The 25,923-nt window shown below is 38.9% G+C and overlaps 1 protein-coding gene across 1 annotated transcript in view; it reads right to left on the minus strand.

The window, feature by feature from the left end:
- Window positions 1-15,039: 15,039 nt before the first annotated feature.
- The window catches only part of SHISA9 (shisa family member 9), a 191,495-nt gene continuing 180,611 nt past the window's right edge, over window positions 15,040-25,923 (minus strand). Inside the window, exon 4 of the mRNA XM_056338407.1 lies at window positions 15,040-17,710. Within this exon, the coding sequence (XP_056194382.1) occupies window positions 17,340-17,710 (371 nt within the window). The 3' untranslated portion in view covers window positions 15,040-17,339. The remainder of the gene's footprint in view (window positions 17,711-25,923) is intronic.

The raw sequence follows: 25,923 nt of genomic DNA on the forward strand, positions 1-25,923 counted from the left end.
GAGCCCAGTGCCATAAGATGCTTAAGGATATGTTTAGCTTTAAGTCCAGACCCTCTGCCCTTAAGTATCAGATAACTTATATCATATATAAGATATGTGCTTAAATACCTTGCTGAGTAAGAGTCATCAGGTTGAACTAATCCTTATGGAGGTGAGTAGGAAAGTATCTATAGGATTACTTTTGGGAATGGTGCTGCCTCTCCTTGAAATAAATACCTCTGAAGGAATCCTGCTGGTATCAGCATGAAGCATTTTACATAGTTTTGTTTAGAATTTACAATGATTTTTAAAATATTAATCCAATTTATATGTCTTTTAGCAATCTCTGTTTCTCTTCAAGAATCAAGCTCATGCATATAAACTTTTCACATTACAATTGCCAGCATTATTCAACAAATATCACCACTTTCCCTGTGAAATAGCTGAATAATTGCTTTACATTTACATTTATAAATATTAAGTGACCAATTCTGTAGTGTAATGAGATCAACAAGCTGTCTCTTAAGTTGCAGAGTGCTTTTTGTATTTTAATTGTAATGGCATTCAACCAGGCCTAGAGTGTACAGTTGTCTATGAATGGTAACAATATACATAATAAAAAAAAATATAGCATTTCTTTGGCATATAGGAGTTTCTCCCATAGTCTGTCAAGGCAGATGAATTTTCACCAGTACAAATGAGAATAAAAGTCCTGTTTAGTGGTCTTCTTTCAGCATACCTCACAACAGTACTAGTAGAGACCGTGACACTGGTTTACAAAACTGAAGACCATGTTTCTCATACAAACAGCAACAGCAAGGCAAAGCAACATCAGAGAAAGCACTGATAGCTTATAGAAAGCTAGTGGCCAAAACTTAGGTGAAGATCTAGACTAGGTAATGGTTACTTTTTTTAATGTGCACATTTGGAGTCACATCTGTAGTTTGTATTATTTAAGCCAAAGTATTTCACATTTAAAAGATAAAATACCTGGGAGGAAATAGTTCATGCTAGGAAACAGTATTTTTTGTTTTAATGTTTTAGAAAAGGCTTTAAAGGATAAAATTAAAATAATCACAGTTACTGCTAATTTGAGTTTCCTAATGTGGTCCTCATTTCCTAATGATGAACTCACTGTGAAAAGAATTAACATGCTTGGGTTTTTTCCATTGCAAATGTGAGGTATTTGCAATTAGATTTTTAAACAGTTTTTCAGCTTCATCAATAAAATGTATACAGGCATGCTTTATAAGTATGACTTTGGGCTATGCTTTTTACATGCACATCTGTACTGTTGATATAAATTCAACTTGGATTTATTTTATAGTGCTTTTCTCTGTAGTGGGTTAATAGCAATAGCTTGGGTTACTGGAGTTTCCCAGAAGAGGAGAGAAGTCTCTTGTGTCAGTCTCACTAGTTTTTGCAAATGTTTCTGCCGCAGCCAAGAGTCTGATGTAGGCAGCAGCCCAGAACTCAAAACCAGCCAAAAAAAAAAAATATTGCAGAATTAACCCTCATAGGGTTACCCTCAGAGTGCAGAGTGCACGTGGGCAACTAAAAAAACCCAAACTAGATGTTTTAAACATATTACTGACATGGACTGTCATAACAGTGGTTACAGTGGTAATCATTAAGAACTTTCACACGTGTATTATGATCTTAGCTTAGGCAAATAGGAAGAGAAAGACTCTAGGACACCTTTTTTCATGCTGTCCTTTGTAGAGTGATAGCAACATTTCCTTAAATATGATTTAGGGCTGGTTTTAAATTACAGATGTAGCAGTGTATAAGGTTTTCTTATGTTTTTTCTCTTGCATCCTTCTAATCTTTCTCAGAAGAGTCTTTGCTTGGGTAGACAAGTCCACTCTCTGTGCTGTCAAAAGAATGGGAGGTTACACTTTAAGTTACTCAGTTATGGTTGGAATGTATCTTTTGTTTGTGGGATTTGTTTTTGTGTAATTTCTACATGCCAGAGCTGTAGGGTTTTGTATTTGTGACATTGTTACAGTGTGGCTAATTTATTCTCAAATCCTGCTCTTTCTATAATTTTCTTTTTGTCTGGGAAAGCCCACTGATTTAACTAATTAATCTAGTACTGATTTCTGAACAGCTGCTAATAATAAGAAAATTGTCTCGATGGTTATTCTCGAGTCTGGAGAATGAGCATGCAAGCAAGTTGTTGGGTCTTTTTTTTTTTTACTTTCCAGGATGTTTGGCTTCTTTGGAGAGCTCTCATGTCAAATCCCTTTTATCTGTAATTACAAAGCATTATGATTTCATCTTGGTGCCAAGGGACAGAAGATGACTGCAGGGAATACTGAAAGCCCATTTAATCTTAAGGCCAACTTTTGGTCACAGTGACATCATTGCCTAAATTCTCAGTGAATTTATCTTTTTGGAGCTTTAACCCTATGCCTGCTTCCCAGGACTAACTATAGTTTTCTATACGAACTCTACTGGGAGCAATCTTTTCTCTTTTAAATAGTATGGGCTAGGCTATTTGTCCTAGGGAACTGACAGAAAGGTGATTACCCTCCCACCCACCCCCACCCCTTTTAAATGAACTGATACCACAAAAAAGGAGCTGATTTGTCCTAAATTATGTAGGAAGTCCATTTCAGACCAGGAACTGAAACCTATGCTTCTTGGAAGCCCGATCTTCATGGTTCAAAACCTTTCCCCTTCCCTTCTGCACTTTTCTACTATTTCAAATGCTTTCTTGGAATTCAGAGGCATGATTTATTCAGGTCATAGCTGTAAGCTGACTAGTAGAGGTCGGTTCTTTCTTTCCTTGCCTCTGAGATCATATCATCAGTTTGGGATGTTATATTGCTGATCGGGATTCTGGCCTTTTAAAGACCATGGCTGGCTCCAAGTAGGGGTGTGAAATGAAGGAGCTACTGTCAGATGTATGAATGAAGTTGATATTGGTAATAATACATAAGTTAAAATAGTTTTTGCCTCAGGATTGTTTCCAGGCAGTCTGTAATGTGTCCGAATATATGTGCTTTTAGCTGCTCTGTCTAGGGATTTGCAATTGCAGTGTAACAGCACTGAATTTTAGAGAAACCTCAGATACCTTTATGTTACTAATTACAGCTTTCCTCTGCTACTAATGAGTAAAAGAAATGTGAGAAAAATCTAAACTTTCCTGCCCCATCTTTGCTGTGGGCCTTAAAGAAAAAATAATAGAAGAGTTGTAATGGACTTTCAAAGATCATCTAGTCCATCTTTCTTCTTCAAGAAAGGTTCAACAATAACTAAATCATTCTTGACAGAATCAGTTCAATGTTTCTTTAAAACTATTTAGCAATGGAAACTCTACAGTCTCTGTATATCATTGCTTGTCATTCCATGCCATTCAAAAGGTTTTTCTTCAAATACTTGACTAAATCGTGCTTCCACCAACTAGAATTTTTTCCCTGTCTCCAGTGGCATATATTATTTTCCTCTTTTCAGCAACTCTTTTCATAGATGTAATCATGTCTCTCCATAGCTGTCTTTTCTGTAGAATAAAAGGAATAAATACTCTCTAAAACCCAGTTTAATTTTATCTTGGGTTTTGCTGTCTTCCTTATCTTTGTAATTTCTATTAATCTGACCATTGCTGTTTCTCTTTTCTGGAGTTTATATATAAATTTCTGGATGCTATTTCCATTAAAACCTTACTCATATGAGTAGAAGGATTATGCGACATTAGAACTGAAACTTTTTGAGGAAAGTTTCCTAGTCCATCATTTCCTACCTTGTCTGTTTTTCACATCTTTACGTTAGTAGTGCTTTGCAAATGCTGTTGCTGATGTGCAGTGGTCTGAAATATCTTGGATAATCAAGACCATTTGAATTCCAGTCACATCTTACAAGCACTTGCAGTCCAAAATCGTTCCTTTCTGCAAGTGTACTCTGTAGTCTGTCCTCTAAGTCAGGATTGAAAATGTCATTGGTACTGAACCCCTGGAAAATCTTACTCAATGTAACATTTGCATTTCCTTGATATTGGGTTGACATCCATTTTACAGCAGTTCCATCTGGACAAGTTGTGAGGGAAAAGGTTTGGGGAGGGTTACAGAGGTGCTGGAGAGTTACATGCAGGATCTTCCCCTGTTATGTGATGATGCAGTCCTCTTCTGATCCCACTCAGAGTCTTTCCTTCTCTTTTCCCCTAATACTTGTGAAATGAGTTAGTGATTTTTTTTCCCTTTCCTGGCATCATTTACTTACTCTGTGAGATGAGCAAGAGACAATAGGAAAATTAGATCCCTCTCTTTACGTCTGAGGCCCCTTTCCTCTCCAGTGCTTTTATTCCCCTTGGCTTCACATTTGCACTATTCTCACAAATGCTGTGATCCAAACAGTGAAACTAAAGAATTGTTGTTGGAATCTCTGCCATCTTCTGTTACAATAACACTAAAATCCATTGAGATAAATGATCAAAACTAGATCTTCTAAGTAGTGGCAGAAGGATCTCAGCCTTTTAGAGCACAGTGATGGCCTAGGAAGGAGAGGTCTGGCTGAATAGAATTAGAATCCTGGGTGCAATTACTGACTTTGCTGAGGTGTAAATCGAAGGAAGCCTTGAGTCTCATTCAGCATTAGGTTCTGTCTGCTAGGTAATTCTACTTCAAGTATAAGATCTTTGGAGAAGGGTCTGTATTTCTAAAATATACACAGTGCAAACAGCTTCATACTGCCATCTACATCATGATTTATTATCAGTACTGTCTATATTGTGTCTTCTTAAAATAAATAAAAAATAAATCCTCTGTGTTTGTTAAATATCAACAGACCAGTGTTTAGGTATGTCACTCATTACTTGCATTGCCAGTGGTATAAGCACAGAACCTGAAGACTCAGAGAATAACCCAGGTTGGAGGGGACATTGAAAGGTCATTTGGTCCAACCTTTTATGGGAAAGGGAGCCTAGATGGGATTACGTAGCACCCTGCCCATTCACATCTTGAAAATGTATGCGGTAGGGATGCTACCACATCCCTAGGGAGGTTGTTCCAGTGATTGATTGTTCTCACTGGAAAATAATTTGTTACTTATATTGAAATGAAACATATCCCAGTGCAACTTGTGCCCAGCTGCCCCCTTGCCTTCTTCATGTGGCTCTTTGTGAGGAGAGAGCCTCCATCTTCTTTATAGCCATTTTTTAAGTAGTAGCATACTACAGTGAGGTCCCCCATGAGCCCTCCCTTCTCCAGGGAGAAAAGACCTAACTCTTTCAGTATTCTGTCTCCACTAGACTTGAACTGTTTTATTCTCTGTTCAGTGACTTTTTTAAAAAAAGTTATAGAATTTATACATAATTTTTCTTTAATTGTCTGTTATGCAACATAAACAACTGTAGGTTTTTCATTGTTTCCCCCACAGTTTGTTTTATCTACACCTCTGTTTATTCATACTTTGTCATACATAGCCCTGTGTTTTGCAGATCTTCTGCTTGAGCTGTTATTCTGAAATTTGTGTGTCTATGCTATTGTTCCTACCAATAGTACATAGCTGTGTATATGATACCATGCAGTGTAGCCATCCTGTTTATTTCATACCACTGTGCTGTATGTTCAACACTTTTTCAGTCTTGTTTTGCTTTCCTTTTTTAAGCTGACAGAAGTTACCTGTAAATGTAATACTTTTCCTTACTGACTTAGACAATGGAATACAAACCTATTTTGATATTTTAAATTAAAGTTTTGAAGAATGTTGCTTGATTCCTCTTTGTGATTTAGGCTAATTTATCCCACGTTTCCCAAATTTCTTATGAAAATGTGACACAAGCCAGAATCAGAAGTGTTGCCCAAAGTGTGTGCTACTTGCCACCTTTTTGATTGGAGACCTTACCACTAGAAATGAGCAGCTGACTTTTAAGATGTCGCTGGCTGAATTCAGGACAGAAATCTGCACTTCTGACCAGGATGCTCAGGAGATATTTTCTGTGCTCACCAATGGAGTGCCAAAAGTGTCTTCCCTGCTACCACCTCAGTCAGTCTATAGTTTTGGAGGAGAAGTGTATAAACAGCTTTATGGCAATTCTTCTTCCTGTTGCTGAAAGAATGGGATGAAAACAGATGAGAGGAGAGGCTCCTTTCTCTATCACAGCTTCAAGCCTTACATACAGGAGTATGCTCATGGGGTTTTAGATTCTGTGTGTATGTGAAATAGTCTCCCAAGGAAAGCAGGTATGTCATACAGCTTGAAAATAGTTATGGAAATATAGTTAAGGAAGGAAAAATAGTTAAGGAAACATGATATGGAATAGTATGGTAGGAGATAAGATGCTTTTTATTCCCATCTGTGCTTCAGGGGTTGAATTGGCAGCAAATTCAAAAACCTTTACTAGGCAACAGAAAAGATCAAGAAATATACTATATGCATAGCAGGGCTCTGGCAGGAGGCAGTGTATGTCCTAACTGGATAATACAAACAGGTCTGGGGATTAACGTAGAGCATGTACGTTCCAAATGTTTTTTTTTCCTGAGATCTCATTCTATGTCAGTTTTTGCAGAGTCTTTGTGGACAGTGGGGTTTTGACCTCTAGTTAAAATGCCTTTGAATAGAGTTCTCCAGGAGAAGCCCCAACGCTCTATTATTTTTCTGGCACTCATTATTGTGTAACATATGGATGTGTCCCTCTGCGGAGGTTGTGTTGTCTGTCTCAGCTGCTATTCCACATTGATAAAAATACTGGTTCTCTTCTCACTTGTATATATTAACAGCTTGAGTGTAACTGAACATATATGCCACAGGTTCTGGAGACTTATGATCTCTAAGAGAGAAAAAATACCTCTGTTTGTTATGGTGTCTCTCATGTGGTTCCCTTGTGTAGCTGACAAAGGGGAAATTAGCAGATGGTGTAAAACTTCTGTAGCTATTAACAGGCAGCACTATCAATTCTATATATTTTTTCTTACTGCAGCTTTAGTCACCCCTTGAGTTTTTTAACCTTTCTCTTGATCTAGTGGACATTTTTGATAATCTGTCTTTTCCTCAGTTTTCTGTTTGTTGATGGGAATATGGCCATTCTGATATTAACAAACAAAATCTACCAAGCAAACAGAAACAACCAATCAAACCCCAAAGCCAATGCACAGGAGAAAGAAATAAATAACATTACATCTTTATAAAGTAATGCCCTCTGTCTGCTTAAACATATTAATGCAAGTTTGCTTCTGTTAATGTTGGTAATAGGCTCTTTAGCTAGCATTCTGTAATGCTGACAGCATTCACGGGGGGTATTGTACCTGCACACGTCTTGCCTGGGTTTGTCTCTTTTTTTCCTCCTTCTTTTCTCATATATGTATGTATATCAGGTGCAATATATGTTCCTCCCCCATTTTCAGATATGATGATAGAAAAGGGTTTTCAAGGCTAGTGATTAGCGTAATATTTTACGAAGAGTGGCTATGCAGTTTTGTATCTCGTCTTTTTCTGAAACTGTGACCCATCCTAAAAGGTCACTGTTGAAGAGTGAATAAACGTAATAGAACATACTGGAAAGTAATTATTGGAAAGTCAACTTTCTCTTTCCCCAAAGTTGATTATATGCATTGGCTATACGTCAGCCTCTGTAGTACTTCTGTAAAGGTATTATCATACAGTGGTTATGGCTCCAAATGTATGTGTATTTTCTTCTTGTTATGAGAAGAAACATTTAAAATGGCAGAATAGCTTTTGTAGTGTATATAGGAGCTTTTAAAAAAGTAGTTGTATCTGTTACTAACCTGTCAAGAAAGCGCAACCCCAAAGATAACTGAACTGTGATTATCACTAAATTTGGGGGTGATAAAAGAGGCATCTTTGGAGAATGATATCTCACCTAATAAAATCATCAATTAATAGTAAAATAAATTGTACACAGTGAAGTAACAGCATAAGGGATACCAGTATTTAGTGTGATACTCATTTGGGTAGAAACATGAAAAATATCTTAATAGGTAAGCAGCCAAATACCAACTAAAAGTCAAAGAAGCTACAGAGTGTCTAAGGCAGGCGTTTCTAAGAAACTAGACAGCAAATTCCAAGGGAATTGGAACAGGGCCTCAAAATTCAATACATTTTGATGCTGTTTGTAGAAAGCCATGTTTTATACTTGCACTTCGACTTTATGCAGACTTCAGTACCCTAATGGCTGTAGTAGCTGTCTTTCACAAGGATTTTGAACACACACATTGAACCCAAGCAACAGCCTGAGAGTGGAGGCTTCCCTACTCATTACAAGCTGTGACGAAGTTAGAAGATACCAGGTAGATGAGATCCTGGCAGGATAATTGTATTTTGCTACAAGGCAATGTTGCAGCCATTGCTTTGATGAACTCCAGTCTCAGCAGTGGCCAAGTCCAGGAGATCTGTGCAATCCCATGGTGTATCTGCTGCATTTCCTTTCCCATACCATTTAGTTGGTGTCAGATTGAAAAAAATCACTTGCAGTGGAGCCTACAAAAATTTGCATACCAAAGAGTGAAAGTGTGTTGTCAGTGATCTTCTGCACACTGACAAGCCTGCCACTAACTCAGCAGTACAGGATCAGGGCCTTTGCTGTCGGAGTCATACTGTACTGTGTTGTGTCTTTTGCTGTATTCAACTGGGAGCCTTTGTTATGAGCACTCTTAGCCTTGTGATTTTAGATGCATCTCTTAGAACAGAAAAAAACCCAAACTCATAAATCACTGTTAGTAAAAGCCAGAACAGTTTGCTCTGCATAGACAGAGTCTTGTGTGTAATAGCATATACAAGCTGTCTCTGCCTTAATGGATCCTGTCAAGTTGCTCTCTATCATTCTTGGTATTATCATCCCCCAAACAGTAATGGTAAAATACATTACAGACTTAAAGGACACTTTTCATCCCTAAAGTTTAGACTGTCTCTTCCTTAGAATGTCACATTCTTTAGTATTTCATTTTCAAAAGCACTAAAGTAAATTAGGGATATAGATCTCATCTTCAAAAGTGATATAAGGCCCTTAAAAAGTAGTGAGGCAGTTAGGTGGATTTTCCAAATCACTGTTACCCTTTCATGGTGTTGCAAACACAAAAGTTTTAGGGACTGAGGCTCCAAAGCTCAAGCGACTGATGTGGAAAATCTTGTGAAATGTGTGTGTGCATACACATGTGTACAGAGAGAGAGAGAGGGGTTTTTTTGAGACTACTGCATTGGTATGGCAGCTGAGAGCCCAAGTGAAGTGCTGGGTGCAAGGGGATGCTCTGGAAGACTGCAGAAGTTCACTGGAGAACATCAGTCCTGAAAATACCATGCAGTTCTCCTGACCTCTTCAAATGTGTGGTGGAAAGCAGCCACTGAACCATGGCATATGGCAAAGCCAGTATTGATGCCACAGTAGTCCAGTCTATCTTTGTCTTTCAATTGCATGGCTTTTTTTCATTCTTAGTCTATGAGGGAGTCAACAGGATGTCTCTGTGCTCAGTGCAGAGCGGGTATGAAAAATCCCTACTAAAGTATAACATGGCCTTGAAAAGAGACAGAAAAGTAGGCATCATCGAGTTCTCTCCTTACTCCTGTACAGACAAAGCAAAACCTAGTTTCTTTTTACCTATGGCAGGGAAAAAGAGTGCAATTATGATATTTTTGCAATGTTTCTGTCACTTAAAGAAATAGTAAGTAGCAGGCAAAGTGCTCTTTCTCTTGGGGACCAATTACTTCAGGGAATTATATGCACTAACATTGGCAAAAGTCTCTCAAATAATAACTACTGTGATCAAAATGTTAGTGTAAGGCCGAATACCAGAGAGTGAAAAGAAGGCCAACAGCTGCATGCGGTAAAAAGAAGAATGTGCTTCTGCTCAGGGAGTATTAGTGGCTCCACTGACACACCTGCTGCTTGGTAGGACTTGTTTCCTTTACAAAATAACCCTGCCAATGACCACTGAAAAGGCTTGTGATTATTTCCATTTTTCAGTTCTGGTCTGTAGCTGAACCTCAGACTGAACAGCAGCACTGCCTGACATTCTCTCTTGATTTGAAATCATCACTGTTGATAGCCTATTGTACTCCCAGCCTTATTTATTGTGAAACTCTTGGTGTGCAGGTTCAGAAGGCAGTTATCAGTGCAACATCAACCTCTATCAGTAAGCAATGATGCCTCTTAAAGTTTCAAAACAGGTGAAGTTGCTAAGTGAAGGAAGGTAGTGTTGACTTAAACAGCCAAGGTGCAACTGTGTGTGTAACAGTGTGAGTGTATTGTTAAAGCCCTGGACAGACAAAAGAAGAATTCTACCTTTACAAAACAAACAAACAAACCAAAAAAACAACAACAAAAAAACCCACCAAAAACCCCCACACCAGCAGGAAAAAAAACCAAAAACAAAACCCCAAGGCATTTTGCAAAATGATTTTGTTTTGGGATGCAAAATTGCCCTCAAGTTACCTGAAGAGGAAGGTGCGAAGAGCCTCTTCATGCATCCATAAAGTACCAGACTTACTATAGCGTTGCTTTGTGCACTTAGGTACAAGTAGCATCTCATTCTTTTATGTGAAACCAGAGCAGTGGTGATATGTTTGGGTTCTAGACCTATCTCAGCCTCAGATAAGCATGAATTCATAACTTCTGCTTCCCAGAAAGGGACCACAGGCTCTGAAGGTGATAAATGAAACTGAAGAGAACACTTTGCTTTTGAAGCAAAGCTCTTATCTCACTAGAATTATAGCCTCATAGAATCATTCAGGTTGGAAAAGACCTTTGAGATCATCAAGTCCAACCATTAACCCAGGGCTGCCAAGTCCATTGCTAAACCATGTCCCTAAGCACCACATCTACGAGTTTTTTAAATGCATCCAGGGATGGTGATTCTACCACCTCCTTGGGCAGCCTGTTCCAATGCTTCACCACCCTTTCAGGGAAGACATTTTTCGTAATATCCAACCCAATTCTCCCCTGGCACAGCTTGAGGCCATTTCCTCTTGTCCTGTTGCTTTTTATTGGGGAGAAGAGACCGACCCCCATCTGCCTACACCCTCCTTTCAAGTAGCTGTAGAGAGCGAGAAGTTCCCCCTGAGTCTCATCCAGACTGAACCCTCTCAGTTCCCTCAGCCTCTCCTCACAGGACTTGTGCCCCAGCCCCTTCCCCAGCCCCCTGCCCAGCTCTGGACACGCTCCAGCCCCTCTGCATCCCTCCTGACATGAAGGGCCCAAAACTGAACACAGGATTTGAGGTGCGGCCTCACCAATGCCAAGTACAGAGGGACGGCCACTGCCCTGGTCCTGCTGGCCACACTGATTCGGATATGAGCCAGGATGCTGTTGGCCTTCTTGGCCACCTGGGCACACTGCTGGCTCATGTTCAGCCGGCTGCGGACCAGCACCCCCAGGCCCTTTCCTACCGGGCAGCTTCCCAGCCGCTCTGCCCCAGCCTGTGGCACTGCGTGGGGCTGGTGTCACCCACGGGCAGGAGCCGGCATAAAGAACCATCCTGGGGTGAGGAGGGCCTATCCAACAAGCCCTGGCCTGTTTGGGCATTGTTTGTTTGGCAGATTCTGACATAGGTAGAACCCCTCAAACTAGGGTCAGGATTGATTTTCTTCCACTGTCACAAAGTAATTTGTTGTCACTGGTGACAAATATGCCTGTCTGATGTTTTGCTAACCTGGCAGGGCCAGCGCAGCTGAACGCGGGGTGTCAGATTCTTCATGGTGCATTTTCTGCAGAAGTGTTTACTAGGTCCAATCAGCTGCATTTGTCTGACAGCAGCTTTTGTGCAGATAGATACAGGATATAACCAGTGTGCTAATTTGGTCCTGACTTTCATTAATGCAGCTGGATAGTGAGGAAAAGCCTGGGTTACCACTCATGTTCCAGATTCAGTTGGCAGACATGAGAACACATCTTACTTGCTGAGCAAATTTGAGTCTGGAAATCTCTAAAGCATGGAGCATGAATTCCAAGAATTGTTTTTTCCAGCCACTTTTCAAATTAAAGCTGTATGTTGGTGTTTACATTGAAAGTTTTCCCCTGGGGTTTTAGCTGTAATAGCATTTGCTGGCTCTTTTTTTCCCATCTGTAGGCTGAGATTAATGTGCTATTATGTCACATTTTTCAAATGAATTGATTTAGTAGTTTAGCATAAAACATTGAATTTTATCTTCCCTCATTAGTCACACTCATCTGCCATTGCCCTCCTAAACATGGTCCTACGCAATGTATACCAGGAGAGCCAGCTGGGCTGATTGTGCAGTTTGCTAGAGCAGAGCATGAGTGCTACAAGAGGTGCACTCTGTGAGTAATAACCCAAGCTGCCAAAGACAAATTCACATTGTACGGTCTCTTTCTTCATCTCTTCTAATGTCACCCTTTGACATTAAGCCTGTTGTTGAGAAAACACTGTTCACGTCTTGGGCAAACATTAAAGATAAGCTTGAGTTTGAATCCTAAGCTGTCAGGATAGACTTCTGCGCTCTTCCATAGGCAGCCTAGTGGGAACTGCAGAATATGGCACAAAGGATCATCTTGTACATCTCTTCAGGTGGGTGGCAGCTGAACAGAGTGGTCAGAATCTGATAGGAATGTAATGTAAATGTAATGCATATCTTGTAAACCAAGACAGTGTCATGACTCCAGGTGACTTGGAATAATGCCATTATACACTACATCTTCTGCCAAAGTACGGGCAAATCGATAATTTTATCTACAATTAGAAGACCTCGCATTTTGTTCTCCTAAACCAGTCTCATTTCTAGAGGATTAGTTACCCCGAATTTTCTGATAGTTTCTGATATTTAATACAGTCAACAGCATTAATAATAGTTTTAACCCTTTAGGATTTTGTTATTGAACTAATACAGGTTTTTAATTATTTTTTTTTAATTGGGATTTTAATGTACTCTTGAAGCTATTTCTTACTGACCATGTAATGGTATTTTAGAAACAATACATAGAGCAAACTGCCATTTAACTTGAAGAGGACTTTCATTCAGTCCTTTTTGGCTAAACTCAGCTTTCATGCCCAAGTTAGCATGTCATCTGTACTACTATATAAGTATTATATTAATGTTGAAATAAATGACAAAAGTTATCTGAAGTCATATATAATCAATAGACACAATAATTTGACTTTCCCACTCATTAAAAAAATGCTTATTTTTTAGTAATCTCATACTCATCCTATTTTCACATTTTCAGCACTGAGTGATATATGAGATGATATAATCTAATACAATAATACTTCCTGTCATGACTGTTTTTAGCAAAATAAAATTCTCTGTGCCAAATAGGAAGCAGATATAATTACAGTAAAGACCATATTTGTCACTGAAAGTCCTTTGTGTATTCAACTATAGAGACCAGGATTAAATAAAGTGCACAGGATTGTGTGCAAAAAGGATTTGTGGACTAGTTATTTTATTTAGTACCCAAAATTCAATAACCATTCTATAAGAACAGAGCAAAGCATGAATCTTTTCCCAGATCTATTAAAATCTGAAGTCCGAGTCCTGGAGACACTTTGTAGGTAGTGTGGAATGTCATGAGACTTGATTCTCTATTTATGTAAGTAACCATGTCTTCAGTTTGTGTAAGCTGAGGATCATGCTCAAAAGGTGTAGTCATGAGAACAGATGTTTCCAGGGTAAAGAGGTCTAAACCAGATGATCTTTAAGCTTTTAAACTCCATAGCTCCATATATGGAACATCTTCATTTCTTGGTAAGACGTGTTTTTGTTTGTAGTGCAGTGCATCTGTGTTAATATCAAAAAGCGTTATGGAGGAAGTACTTACGGAGGAAACCCAGCAGAGTTCTTGTTCATGGTGACAAAAGGATCAGGCTAGCATAAGAGAACAAAACATGCAGAGTCACAAAATCAGATGCAGGGGGTTTTTTTGGAGAGGTTTTTTTCCCACATATCTGGAAGAACAAAAGCCTATGCAGAGGCACTTCTACTAGTGAAGCAGTGGTCCTTTTTGCCATCCATGATTCCAATCAGGGATTTGCTGGTGAAACAACATGTGAGTTAGGTAGGTTGGTAGTGGAGCTGTAGGAGTGAGTTGTGTCTGCTGTAGGTTAGACTTGTATTCCACTGGGCTCTCCAGGCTTCCCTACGGGTCGCAGAGTTTCCTAGAATTTTTCTGGTGTTGTGGCTGCAATCCATATGTCTCTCCTGAGCACCCTGGCAGAATGAGGTTGTTTCTGTAGTTGTGCCTGAGACAGGGAAATGGTCCTGTAACCAAAATGGGACTTTTATGGACTATTTCATGGCACCCATAAAGGCATATAATGAAAATGAGACTTCTCTACTGTTTAAAATGGCTAACACTAGTCACTTCTGAATTGATTTTTTCCCTCTGATAACGTGTCATGACTTCCTAGGAATCATAAATTGCCTAAAGAATTTGCACCAGGTCATGCACTAAAGTTCATTCTGAAGTTAGGTGTCCTGATTCTTCATTTCTTCTTCTGAAATTCATCCAACATCATTGCAGCAAAGCAAAGAGAAGAAGCTACCCAAACACTCTCCTTTTCTGACATTCTGTTCTCTATCAGGGTTATGAGCCATTACAAGTACTAAAAGCCTGTAAAGGACTTTCTGTTCCAGCAGATTTGGTACACAGATGTTGTGTACAGGTTTTTCTGTAATGAACATATAAAAACTTTGAAGCGATATACACCAGTGTTTCATCTGTTCTTACTGGGTAGTTCCAATCCTGGGTTGTGGCTGAAGCTTATTGCAAGACTCTCATGCATTCATGAGGACCAGGATCTGGCCCTCTGCATGCTTACCTTTTTCTCTTCCTCAAAATAGTAGTTAACTAATCAAGAGGCAAAAGCTGTGTGTGGTGCTTGGACACTTACAGGGTACATGGAGATTTTCAGGGCTTGCATACCTTGTGTGTATTATGTTACGTTACGTGTAACAGGTGTTGCACATATGTAACGTACACAACATGCCACAACTTTCCAAAGAACCTTTTGTTCAAATAACTACCAATGGCAGACTCAAATCATCATTTCTGCTTAGATGGATCCCACTGGCTCCAGTGAGAGGCTCCAGAAGCTGTCAATACTCAAAAATTGGCCCAATGATACAAGTTCAGGAATGAGCCAGCAAGTTGGATTCACATAGAATCAGTTTTATTGCCAGGTAAGAAATTCATATTAATATAGTGAATACATATGTTTACAAATAAACATTCTTAAAAAACAAACAAACATTTTATTGTAGGAAGTATTATTGGTATCATAAACTCTGTAGTTAACAAGTATTAACACGGGTTTACTTACAGAACATACAGTTACTAAAATATTTCCACATAAAATATGCTCAAGTTACACGAAACCTGTGTGAATTAGAGTGCAGCTTTAATGTGTATCTAAAGCATATGGATCAACAGCAACATTCCATAAAGGGTCAAATTAAGTCAGCCAGTTGTGAAGGCAATAAAGATTAAAGGAATAAAAGTACGATAGTGGAGAATCTGGGTTGTGTGCAAAGTGTTTGTCCCGTGGGCTTTGTCCACTTCTGATAGTCTTAAAACATATGATCATACAATTTAGCAGCACGCTTATGGAGAGATGCCGGTGCTCTCAGGATGCAAATTAATCTCAATATAGCTTAAAAAATGGTCTCTCCATTTAACCACATTTCAAATTCTCAGCCCTTGCATCCTTGACTAAGAAGAAGCACTGCCAGTCAGTTGAGTACAGTAAGATATGCCACTTCCAATTCTTCTTACAACATACCAGTTCTCACTCCTCCTTGCATACTCCTCCAATTCTAATCTCCAGAAGAATTGACAGCTGGTGAGAACGCAACTGTAGTAAGATAGCTAGTTAGGATTTAGTCGAATGACTTGTTCTGGGGGAAGGGCAAGAATTTAAGTGAAAGACTGAGTGCATTGCCTGCAATCAGGCTGTTGCAGCACCGCCATCCCATCTCAACTGTTTATCTCTTTGTGGACGTGCCGAAGCCTTTACAGGCCCAGGACTGCGAGTCTACTACCAGTGCCCTATTCAAGAGTGCTTTTACTCATATGAACAAGGCAACCTGCTCATCAGAACCACAGTCAAGACCAGGAGTCCAATTGTTTGTTTAGTTTAAACCCAGATCTCTTTGACGTTTGAGGCTAGTTCATTAACCTCTTCCACCAAATAGTCCACCAAGAGGGAACGCCACTATAGAAAGCCAAACGAGAGAGACAATATACCATATAACATTTAGTTGAACTACAAAGAACTACCATGGCTAAAAGCAAATACAAAATGAGAGACTAGAGGAAAAATTTTAAATTGGAAAAATGGAGGGGCCAACTAAAGAGTCTTGACTGTGCAACTGTTGCATGGAGATGTAGTCCATTTTCCCTTTGGGACAAACAGAGGAGGCTGAGCAGGGCAGAACCCTTGTCATCCTTAGTGAAACAGGAGGAAATAGCTTAAAGGAATGGAGGGTCACTTTGAGAAACAAGACTGTCATTGAACAATAGTAATACAGTAAAGGCACCACCCACGCTTAATTTCAGTCTGAAGCAGTTGAAGATAGGCAAAACATTTAGGTGAAGAAAAAGTCCTGACAGTCTGCAAAGTGAGAATTGTTACCATCTGCCTGAAAACAGGAGGACTGAGAGGGAATATTCTGATGCCCTTATTCCCCCAGCAGCTTTCTGTGTCATATGATATGTCTCTTCTTATATTGGAGGTTCCCAGAAATTTTAAATCAAGTGAAGTAAACTGAAATAAAATCTTCTGTTTGTTATCATCCTGCAGAATTCTCTATTAGCCAGAAAGGTCCCATATGCTCTTAATCATAACAGTCTTCATAAATTCCTTGTAAAAGAGTCTTTTCCCTTATTGTATATATATTTTTTGCGCTTTCTATAGGATGGGTGTGAAAGTACAATAATAGCTGTTACGGGTTGTACCAAGGTGTTTGCTCTTGGCTTTTCACAGGTCTAATGATTATTAATAGGTTTTATACAAAATTCCTCTCTGAAATAATATATTACAGTATATTGTTCTCTCTTTCTTCCTCTGTCTCAAGGCAGGAACATAGTGTAACTGTTTAAGCAGACATAAAGTTTCTCTAGATTGTGCTACTTCTCATCATGGATTTTAGTTTCAAGTAAAAAAATTTAGTCACAAGGGTTTGTGTTCCATTGTGAAATACAAATGGAGTTTATAATTCAACCTTCAGTGTGTATTGCTGAATGGTATTAACCCACTCTTCGGCCTACAGTTGGCTGGATACCAAGAGTGTCCAGGTGGAAGTTCCTTCCTTCCGTTTCCTTTTTTTTTTATTTTATATTCTTTAATTTATTTTTTTGCCTTTCAGTTGAGTGTTTGTGGTGTGTGTGTGTATTTGCGTGTGGTTTTTAAAGAATTTCATTTAAAAAAAAAAAGAAAAAAGAAAGGACGACAAACTCAAACAGTTACTTCTGTCTTGCTGTTAGTTATGAAGTATGGCTGTGGGCCCAGATAATGCTGGCTCCGAGTTGTCAGCGGGTCGCTTAACGTTGGGTTTGCCATACCATGCTTCCCCTTGTTTGTGTATGCTTGCCGTCTAAGAGACTGGTCATTGGGATCCCAGGTCTTGTAGTGGGAATTGTAACCTAATGGGTGTGTGTGGATCTTTGCCATTTTGGATTTCTGCCCGTTCTGTTTGGTTAGGCCACTGTCGATGGTGTAAGCTCTGTCTTCATCTAGGCGCACTGGATGGAGTGGCAGGCTCCCCTTGGCAGCAAGTTCTGCAAGATGTCGGCGTTTGGTGTAGAAGTCATCATTGACTTTGTCAGCTATTTGAATTTAAAAGGGGGAGGGACAAAAAAAATCAGTTGGACACAAGAAAACATTATGCCATTTACAGTATGACATGCACAGTTACATCTGTGGACTAGATACAGTTACAGGGACATCAGCAGGAGAAATCTGTGCCACCTCCCACCCCTTATTTTCACTCTGTAGTGGTTTTGGATGTCATTTTGCTGGGCTTTCAAGATATGCAGACAAAACCCTATTGCCCTTTAACAAAAGGCTGTCTCTGCCCCAAATCACTCAGGCCGTGCTGGTATTTACATTATGGGGACAGTTCCTATGAATGCTCATCTCACATAGCATGGGAAGTTTAGGAAGTGGTCAGAAGTGTACAGACTTTCTTGGAAATGTTGGGCCATCTTGGGCTGCCCTGCTGTATGACAGTACATCCCTTTAAATGCAATGTCTCATGCAGGTGTTTAACAAAGCCAGTTGTAAGGTCCAATGGTGTATGAGGTGGGCCCATTTCTGTTAAATAATGCCCTAGGGCAAAAGGAAGAATGGGATCTGTTCTTCTAAATGGCTGGAAGTTCACTAATGCTTTATAGGTCTGAAAATACCTTGGGTTGCCGAAGGCTAGGTATTTACCCTGTAATTTTACAGACAATGAAAATCCTCAGTTCCAGGTTCTGACGTTGTTTTCTGAGGCCAGTGCCACTAAGAAATACAGTAATAGCCCTGCCAACAAATACTGCATTGCAGTTCTCAAATTAGGATTTTGCCCTCTGTGATTTCCTAGTCATGTGTCTTCCAATGCATGCTTTTGCTCAAGTTTGTTGTTATTGCTGGCATTTATATGGCCTTGCTTAAAAGTATGAACCATGCTTAAGGAGCTAACAGCATTCTGCAGCAGTCCAGCAACTCATCTCGATTTTGAGACTGAGTATCAGACTTTTAAGGGGAGCTTAACTGAATTTAATTTTTTAAGGTCTTGCCTTTTATTTAAAGAGGGTTTATTTAACCCCTTCAGAAACCTGGATCTTGATTTAAGATAGTGCCAAGTACGTAGATCAACTAACACAGTGGTGTGTTAATCAGTAGTGGTGGGCTTTGAGTGTATGATTGTGTCAGCCTGGATTTAACTTTTGCAGTGCCCTGGCTAGATCCATCCATTTTTCTTGAAGCTATGCCATGTAAGGCTTCTCTGCAGAAGTCTTGTACATGTAGCTGTCTGTGCAGCTCAGCGCCTCTTGCCTTCATGATGAGTAGGCTTTTAATACCCTGCACTGTTTTTATTTTCCCTCTTTTTCTCCCCAGTACTGCTAGGAGGCTTTTGTTGCACTCTGAATTTTCCCCTTCTCTCTGGTTCTCAATTGGATCTTTATGCAAGGCAGTGAAATTGCCATGAGCACCACATTAATCTTCAAGATCAGGCTTCAGTTCTGCATTCCCATTGTCCCGGTCCCTCAACAGGGACAAATATTACCAAAAGCAGTTACTGTTTATCATCTCATGACATTTTTTGCATAATAACCGTGCGACTGGACTTTGCTCTTAAATCCTTAATTTTGTCATTGAAGAGGTATTTCCTTTTCAATGAACTGAAATTGCTCATCTGTGCTGTAAAATTAGGCTTTGTATGTTTTACCCATCTCCATCTGTCTCATTTTTTAATCGATGAGTGAATGCTTTTCTATAGCATACTGGTGTCTTCTGTTTTAAACAAATCACAGAATGTAGATAATGGCTTATTCTAATTTCAGTACAGAATGTGCAGTTGCAATTACTGATAGACCTGTAATGTGTTACAAAGAGAACTTGCTAAGTTCTGCTTTGATTGTGGGGTGAGTTGTTTCATTTAGAGATCTGTAATCTGAATAATCAAGAAATTGTACCTGTTTCTCCTTGGAAAAGTTTTTCCAGTTCTAAATATGGCTTTTCCTTTTAATTTTTTAATATTCACTGAATGCCACAAAACAATACTATATACAAGTTGAATAAAAACAGGAGGGAAATGCAGTCTGTATTGATAATTTCTCATTAATCTGTTATCAATAACTGAGAAAAACAGTTGCAGAATAGGCAATGTGGATATCCACACAAGTATTTGTCTGTATAAATTTTTATATCAAAGGCACTGCAAGTCAGCTGGTAAGATTTCTGTATCATATGACTTAGACCTCGCCTATACAGGAAAAGTCACGCTAGCTTATGTAGTTTATATTTAGTATAGTTAATTATTTTCAGCTCCTAATATAGATACATTTGCCTATTTCACATTTGAATTGGTTTAATTTGCATAGAAAAAAATAATAAACTAATCTCATGTAAGGGTTGAATAAAATTCTAAGTTTGTACTTTTATCTTAGTTAAACTATAGCAATTTGTCTTACATAACCAAGATCTTTGACGATCAGTTACAAGGTAAATTAATTCTGTTCACAAAGACAACAGTGGTGATGCAGTTATTTAAATAATGACCAAAATTTGCAGATATTTGCGTTGCCTGATTTTTCATGCCGTGTATCTCTTCTGCATGGCTAAGTGAAAAAGGCCACAACTAAAGCTACTTCCTTAGTTTCTTTTTATTTTTCTCACTCACACCTTTTCCCACGGCCAGCAATGGTTCTTGGTCTCTGAATTTTGTCAGACATTACGTATGTTACTCAGATCTCCAAACACATCAAGATCGATGTCCTCACAGAAGAGTAAATTGTATTACTCCTGCATATAAACAACACCCCCACTGTAAAAACTAAGCAAGAAAGAAATTGGCCTCACAAGTGCCTATGACACATCTGAGAGATTAATTTTGCTCCTGTTTATGCCACCTTATATGTAAGATTTTCAGCTCTTTATTTGTTTCTTATGGAAGATCATACAGAAAGTGGAATTATTAATTCTGTAAATATGGTTACATTAAAGTTGCTTTAACTTATTCAGTCCATAGTCCCTTCCTAGGCACATCCCAAGTGGTGTGTTGGAGAGAAAAAAGCAGGCTCTGATCTGTAAAACCTCATCAGCAAAGTCAAGCAGAAAGCTGGCAAACATGACGAAGGGCTGATTGCACGTGTTTTATGTGGCAGTGACAGTGTGGGGAGCTGCTGTTTGCGTTTGTTCTGATCAAATAATGGTTTGCAGGGTTTTGCCTGAGAATTTTGGATGTATGCCTAGGAGTTAAATGCTCAAAGTGAAAGCCAGGCTCTTTATCTAATGTTTTAACCTCTTTAAAACAGTTTTCTTTCGGCATGCACACGCAGGCTTACACCTAGGCACATGTACCAGGATTGAGTGGGGGAAAATACCATTGTAGCAAATAAGTAGCCAGAAAAGCATTAATAAAATCAAACTGTTCAATTCTTCAAAAGGGCTTTTGGCAAATCTTGAAGCAGTCCTCATTCTTGCGTACCGGCTAGATGGCTAGATTACAGGTTTTATAATACCAGTGTGCTATGCCCCAGAGTGAGTGACCTGATGCTAATATAGTGCAGAAACAGGTTTTTTCCTGATTTTCAAAGCAGAATATTCAGAACAGTAATACTGGGCATGGTTTTGTAACAAATATTTTCTCAAGAAAAGCGTATTTATAGTATCCTGATGCCAGCTACTTTAAAAATCAACAGTGAATCTCAGGAAGTTCATTTTAATTCTTAACCAGCCCCTATAAATACTGTGTGGACTTTAAACATGCAAAGAGACATTTTGGAGTTACAGGATGGATTTATTATGTGACCCTAGGTACATGACTCAACTTCCCTCTGCTTTGGTTTCACCAGCTGTAAAATGAGCTGTTAACACATTGGAGGAGGTAGTTAAGTGTTATGAAGTTTAATTGCTATTTGTAGAGTATACTGAGTTTTCAGATTAAAGGTGCTATAGAAGTGCCTTTTGCATTTGCTTCTGTATATAAATCAGTAAAATAGGATTTAAAGGTATCACTGTCATGTTTGCAAAAGTAGTAAAGAATTAGAATTGCAAAATTGCCAAATGAACAATAGAAAAGAAGGGCTTTAATTCTGAGTGTTATTCTTCGTGTTCCCTCCCTCCAGTCTTGGCAGCTAATTATAAGAATGTTCTCAGTTTCAATATTTTTGTAAGGTTTTTACTCCTTTAAGTTAATGCACCCACAAATTTAGTTACTGTTGTAGCTGTTCATCTGGAAAAAAATGTTGAAATATGATTTTTTTTCCAACCTGTGTGCCTGGGAGGGGGGAGAACTTGGGCTTTTGTTCCTGCTGTGCATGAAATGAATAACTGAAAAAATATAGAAACAGTGTCAGGATCAAAAGCAGGGCTTCTCCCTTCCAGCTGAATACCTTAACTATTAAGCTAAAGAGATACTTTATCTTCCTTTGTCTTTCTAGACTAATAAATCTTGAATTTTCTTCTGCTCCTCAGCACAAGTTCATCAGGATGTGAGTCTGGGTGGGGACCATCCTACCAGAAGCTGGGATGCACCTTGCTGGGGTGGGGAAAGTAGATTTAAATCCCACTTAGTTGAAGCAGTTATACAACCATGAACCTTATCTTCTAAAAGGTGTATCACTCCTCACCCTTAACTGAGTCCAACAATGCCTTAAAGAAAGTGACCACAACTGTTTGTTTTATTTTGATCTAAACTTTGCCAGTATCAGTGTTAAATGTCGCAGATTGGGACCCATGCCTTATTCCTTGAATTCTGATTTTGAAAGGAGATGGCTACCAAGCTGCTTGGGATAGCAAGGTTATGGGAATGCCTAGGAGAACTTCAGTGAGTTTAGTCTCATTTAGATGAGGTGGCCAGAAAGCAATGGGCTTTTGGTGGTATGTTTTGATTCAAGTTTCACCATTCTGCCTAAATCTTCACTAACAGACAAGATTTAGTCTTTTGCTGATTGATGACAGGCCATGACCAAACTTGGAAGTTTCACATATTTTTCATAATCCACAGTTATATAACAAAAGCATGTAAACCAGTGAGTTGTTGCTAAATATAGAGTAAATTATATGGAGTAAATATATAGTAAGTTATAGAGTAAATACCATGGATGAAAACATGTTTTCTTGAAAATCAGTGGCAAAAATCCTTGTGGCTGTAACAGGGCTGGAATTTCTCAGTGCACTTATTTGAGTGCAAGTTGTCTGTGCTAAGAAGTGGCCCTAAAGCTGTGTAATATTGTCCTGCTCCCTAAGCTAAGCAGTCTTCAAGGTGGCTGTGTAACCACTTTTGGCATAAAGTTGTGTGAACATGCATTAGCATCGTGTAATGCTTTCTTTTTCTTGTAAAATACTGCAGTTACAAGCATTCCTGTGTAGAAAGTACAGCTACGTAAGGAGATCCTGGGTAATTCTGAAGTAGTGTTTTTTACTCTCTTCCTTGTTGACAATCCTCTTATCTTTGTGGGTCCATAAAATGGCTCTGAATTCTTGCACCACTTCTTACAGCTATGGGAGAAGTGTAGAATCATAAAAGACAATTATGTCCTACAGATTCTGTGAAAGTAGGCACCTAGGAGTGGGAAGAAACCTCTGAAATGAGAGAGGAGAATCCACAAAGGAGTGAGGTCATATAAAAGCTCTAAAGACATTAAGAAAAAAAAAAGCTTCAGCGAGAGCTTGCAGTCACAGTCAGAAGATACAAAAATACATAGGGAACCCTGGTTCTCACTAGGTGCTTCACAGAATTGTTTGTTATCTGAACGTATTTTAAGAACTACTTTGTGAGCTGCAGAGCTTTATTCTAGCCACAAAGAGATTGTATTTCAAATTTAGGGCTAGAGATACAGAAAGCAAGTCAATGGAAAGTGTTGGGGGACGGGTTAGCAATGAAAGGATTACAATGGCACACCAGATAACAGCCAAATTACACTAGCTGCCTATTTGTAGATTTTTTTCTGTGTAACAGTAAAGCTAACCCTATGTAATATTTAACAGTTTATAACAAGGCTTTGCTTCTAAAGCCATGACTTTGCTAAGACTTTCAGGTAAGTGTAGTTACCTGGAGCTGGGGGACCCTTACATGTCCCTCTCTAAGTAATGAAAGTGAAAACTCAAGGAAAGACAGAAGGGTCACGAATCCTGGCTCAATGACAACACAGGAATTTTGCCCAGGGAAATACTAGGTGGCTGCCTTTGGTGGTGCTGTTGTGGATCCTGTCTGATTGTGTGATTGCTTATTCATTTGCTTTTCTAAGCTGTCATTGAAGACAATATGTTCAAAGGCTTCCAAGATAACAAGCTAACTCTATGGGAGAGCTTTTGCAGTTCATTTGAAAATCATTTTTACACTAGCACAAGTTTTTTTTCTTGGGTAAGAGGGAAAAACTAGCATGGACTGAGTTCATATTAGCTGTTGCTAGGTATTAATTTGATTCAATAAATTAACTGAAAATTGTGTTCCATCCAGTAAAACAAATAACTAATGACCTATTTTTTGAATGAAAGGATTCATCAGGCATCATGGAGCATAGAATTTGCTTTGCATAACATGAAGTCTGTTGGAAAATAGAATACAGCTAGATGTTGCAGGTAGACATGATTCTGTTCATATAATGCCAGCAGTGGATAGAACGAAATGATAGCTCTGTGTGTGGCCAAGAGGAAGGAATATAGCTACTTCACAGTTGGTGACTGGCTGTTCCCACCTCATGGGCACTGGCCTGGCTGTGTATAAGGTGGGGCAATTTTAAACCATGCTGAATTCTAAGAAAGGGCAAAGGCCATTTTAAATAATTTTTGCATCCCTCCTCCTCCATTCTTGTACTGAGCTCTCAGAATGCAGAATTCAGCCTGTGGGCTGCAATGCATTGATTTCTGTTCTAGATATTTGCCTTTCTTCCCCCAGAAATTCTAACACCAATTTGTTTTTATTTAAGATGTTCTGCAAAGGAAGAAAATATTTTATGTCTGTGGATTCTTTCTCATGGTTTTTATTCACTATTGCTGATTCAGGTAAAGAAAAATACAAAATGCATAGAACCACCCATGAATTACTTTCGTAGCTTAGGTAGAACCTACTTTCTGTGATTCCTGTCCTTGCCATCTTTACCACTTTATCTGTTTACTCAGTTCTTACATTGATCTGGACAGATACCAAGCATGAAAAGACATATTATATCAACCTTTTCTTCTGCAGTCATTGTTTGAAAGGAGCTTGTCCACCTCCAGACACCAGATTGCATTTTGTTTTCCCAGCAAAAAAATTCTACTTTCATGATATCAGACATGATGAAACACAAATATGTATGTCCAAACATTTCTTCTCATCTGTTGACTACTTTCATGACAGTTTCTGAAAGGCTGAAGAGGCCAGAATATTTCTGGGTTTTGAAATGCATTAGGAACGGTTTAGAATAGGAATGTAATCAGACTTGGTAAGCAGAGCCTTCAGTCTCAGCAATGTTCTCTTTATCCACTACAGGCAGCAAATGCTGCTGCTTGTCTGGGAATGCTAAGACATAATTTGATTAACTCCTCAGGCATCAGTCATCATATGTGGTACCTTATGTACCGTGTTACAGTTCCCTGGAACACAAGAGTAGCCACGTGTCCATCAGCAGAAGCACCCCTCTTCTGACAGCGTGCCAAAAAAAGCACAGCGCTGCAAAGTCTATTTTTTCTTTTTCTTTTTACAAACATTTTATTTACTGTGTAAGTTTAGGCAGGTTTCTCCTTGGACATGTAAGACAGCTTTTCCGGTTGGGCTTTGTATATTTGGCTGCCTTGATTTACAATTGATTGCAACATTTATGATTCAATTTTGTTGAGTGCAGCAGGGATACCATGATTTGGGTTTGGTCAAAATACTCAAGACATACACACATTGTACCTAATATAGAGAACAATGACACACACAATGGTTGTGTCTAACCAGTGTAAAGAATACTAGAGCTTTTCTGATTTACCAGAATTAGTAATTTCTGTCAACCTGAAAACAAATGATGGCTACGTCATGTTAATTAACATGAAAATAGTAAATGTTTTCAGGAGACCTGAAATATGTTGCATGCAGATAGACAAAGATCACACTATGTTACATCCTCAAGTGATTTAATGTTTCAAATTCAAGCATCAAGATGTTAAACTGCTGGTACAGTATCATGCAATGAATGGTAAACTTGAGAAGGAAATAAGATTGTCAGTTCTATTCTTGAACCAATGGATGAAATTGTAAAGGAAGTCTAAGGGAATTATGTATTCAAATCTTTGGCACTTTGAAAATGCAGCTAGTGGCTGTCCTGTAACTGTAAATCTATTTTTTCATTATTTTTTTTCC

This window comes from Falco biarmicus, chromosome 4, assembly GCF_023638135.1.
Source record: "Falco biarmicus isolate bFalBia1 chromosome 4, bFalBia1.pri, whole genome shotgun sequence".
Lineage (NCBI taxonomy): Eukaryota > Metazoa > Chordata > Aves > Falconiformes > Falconidae > Falco > Falco biarmicus.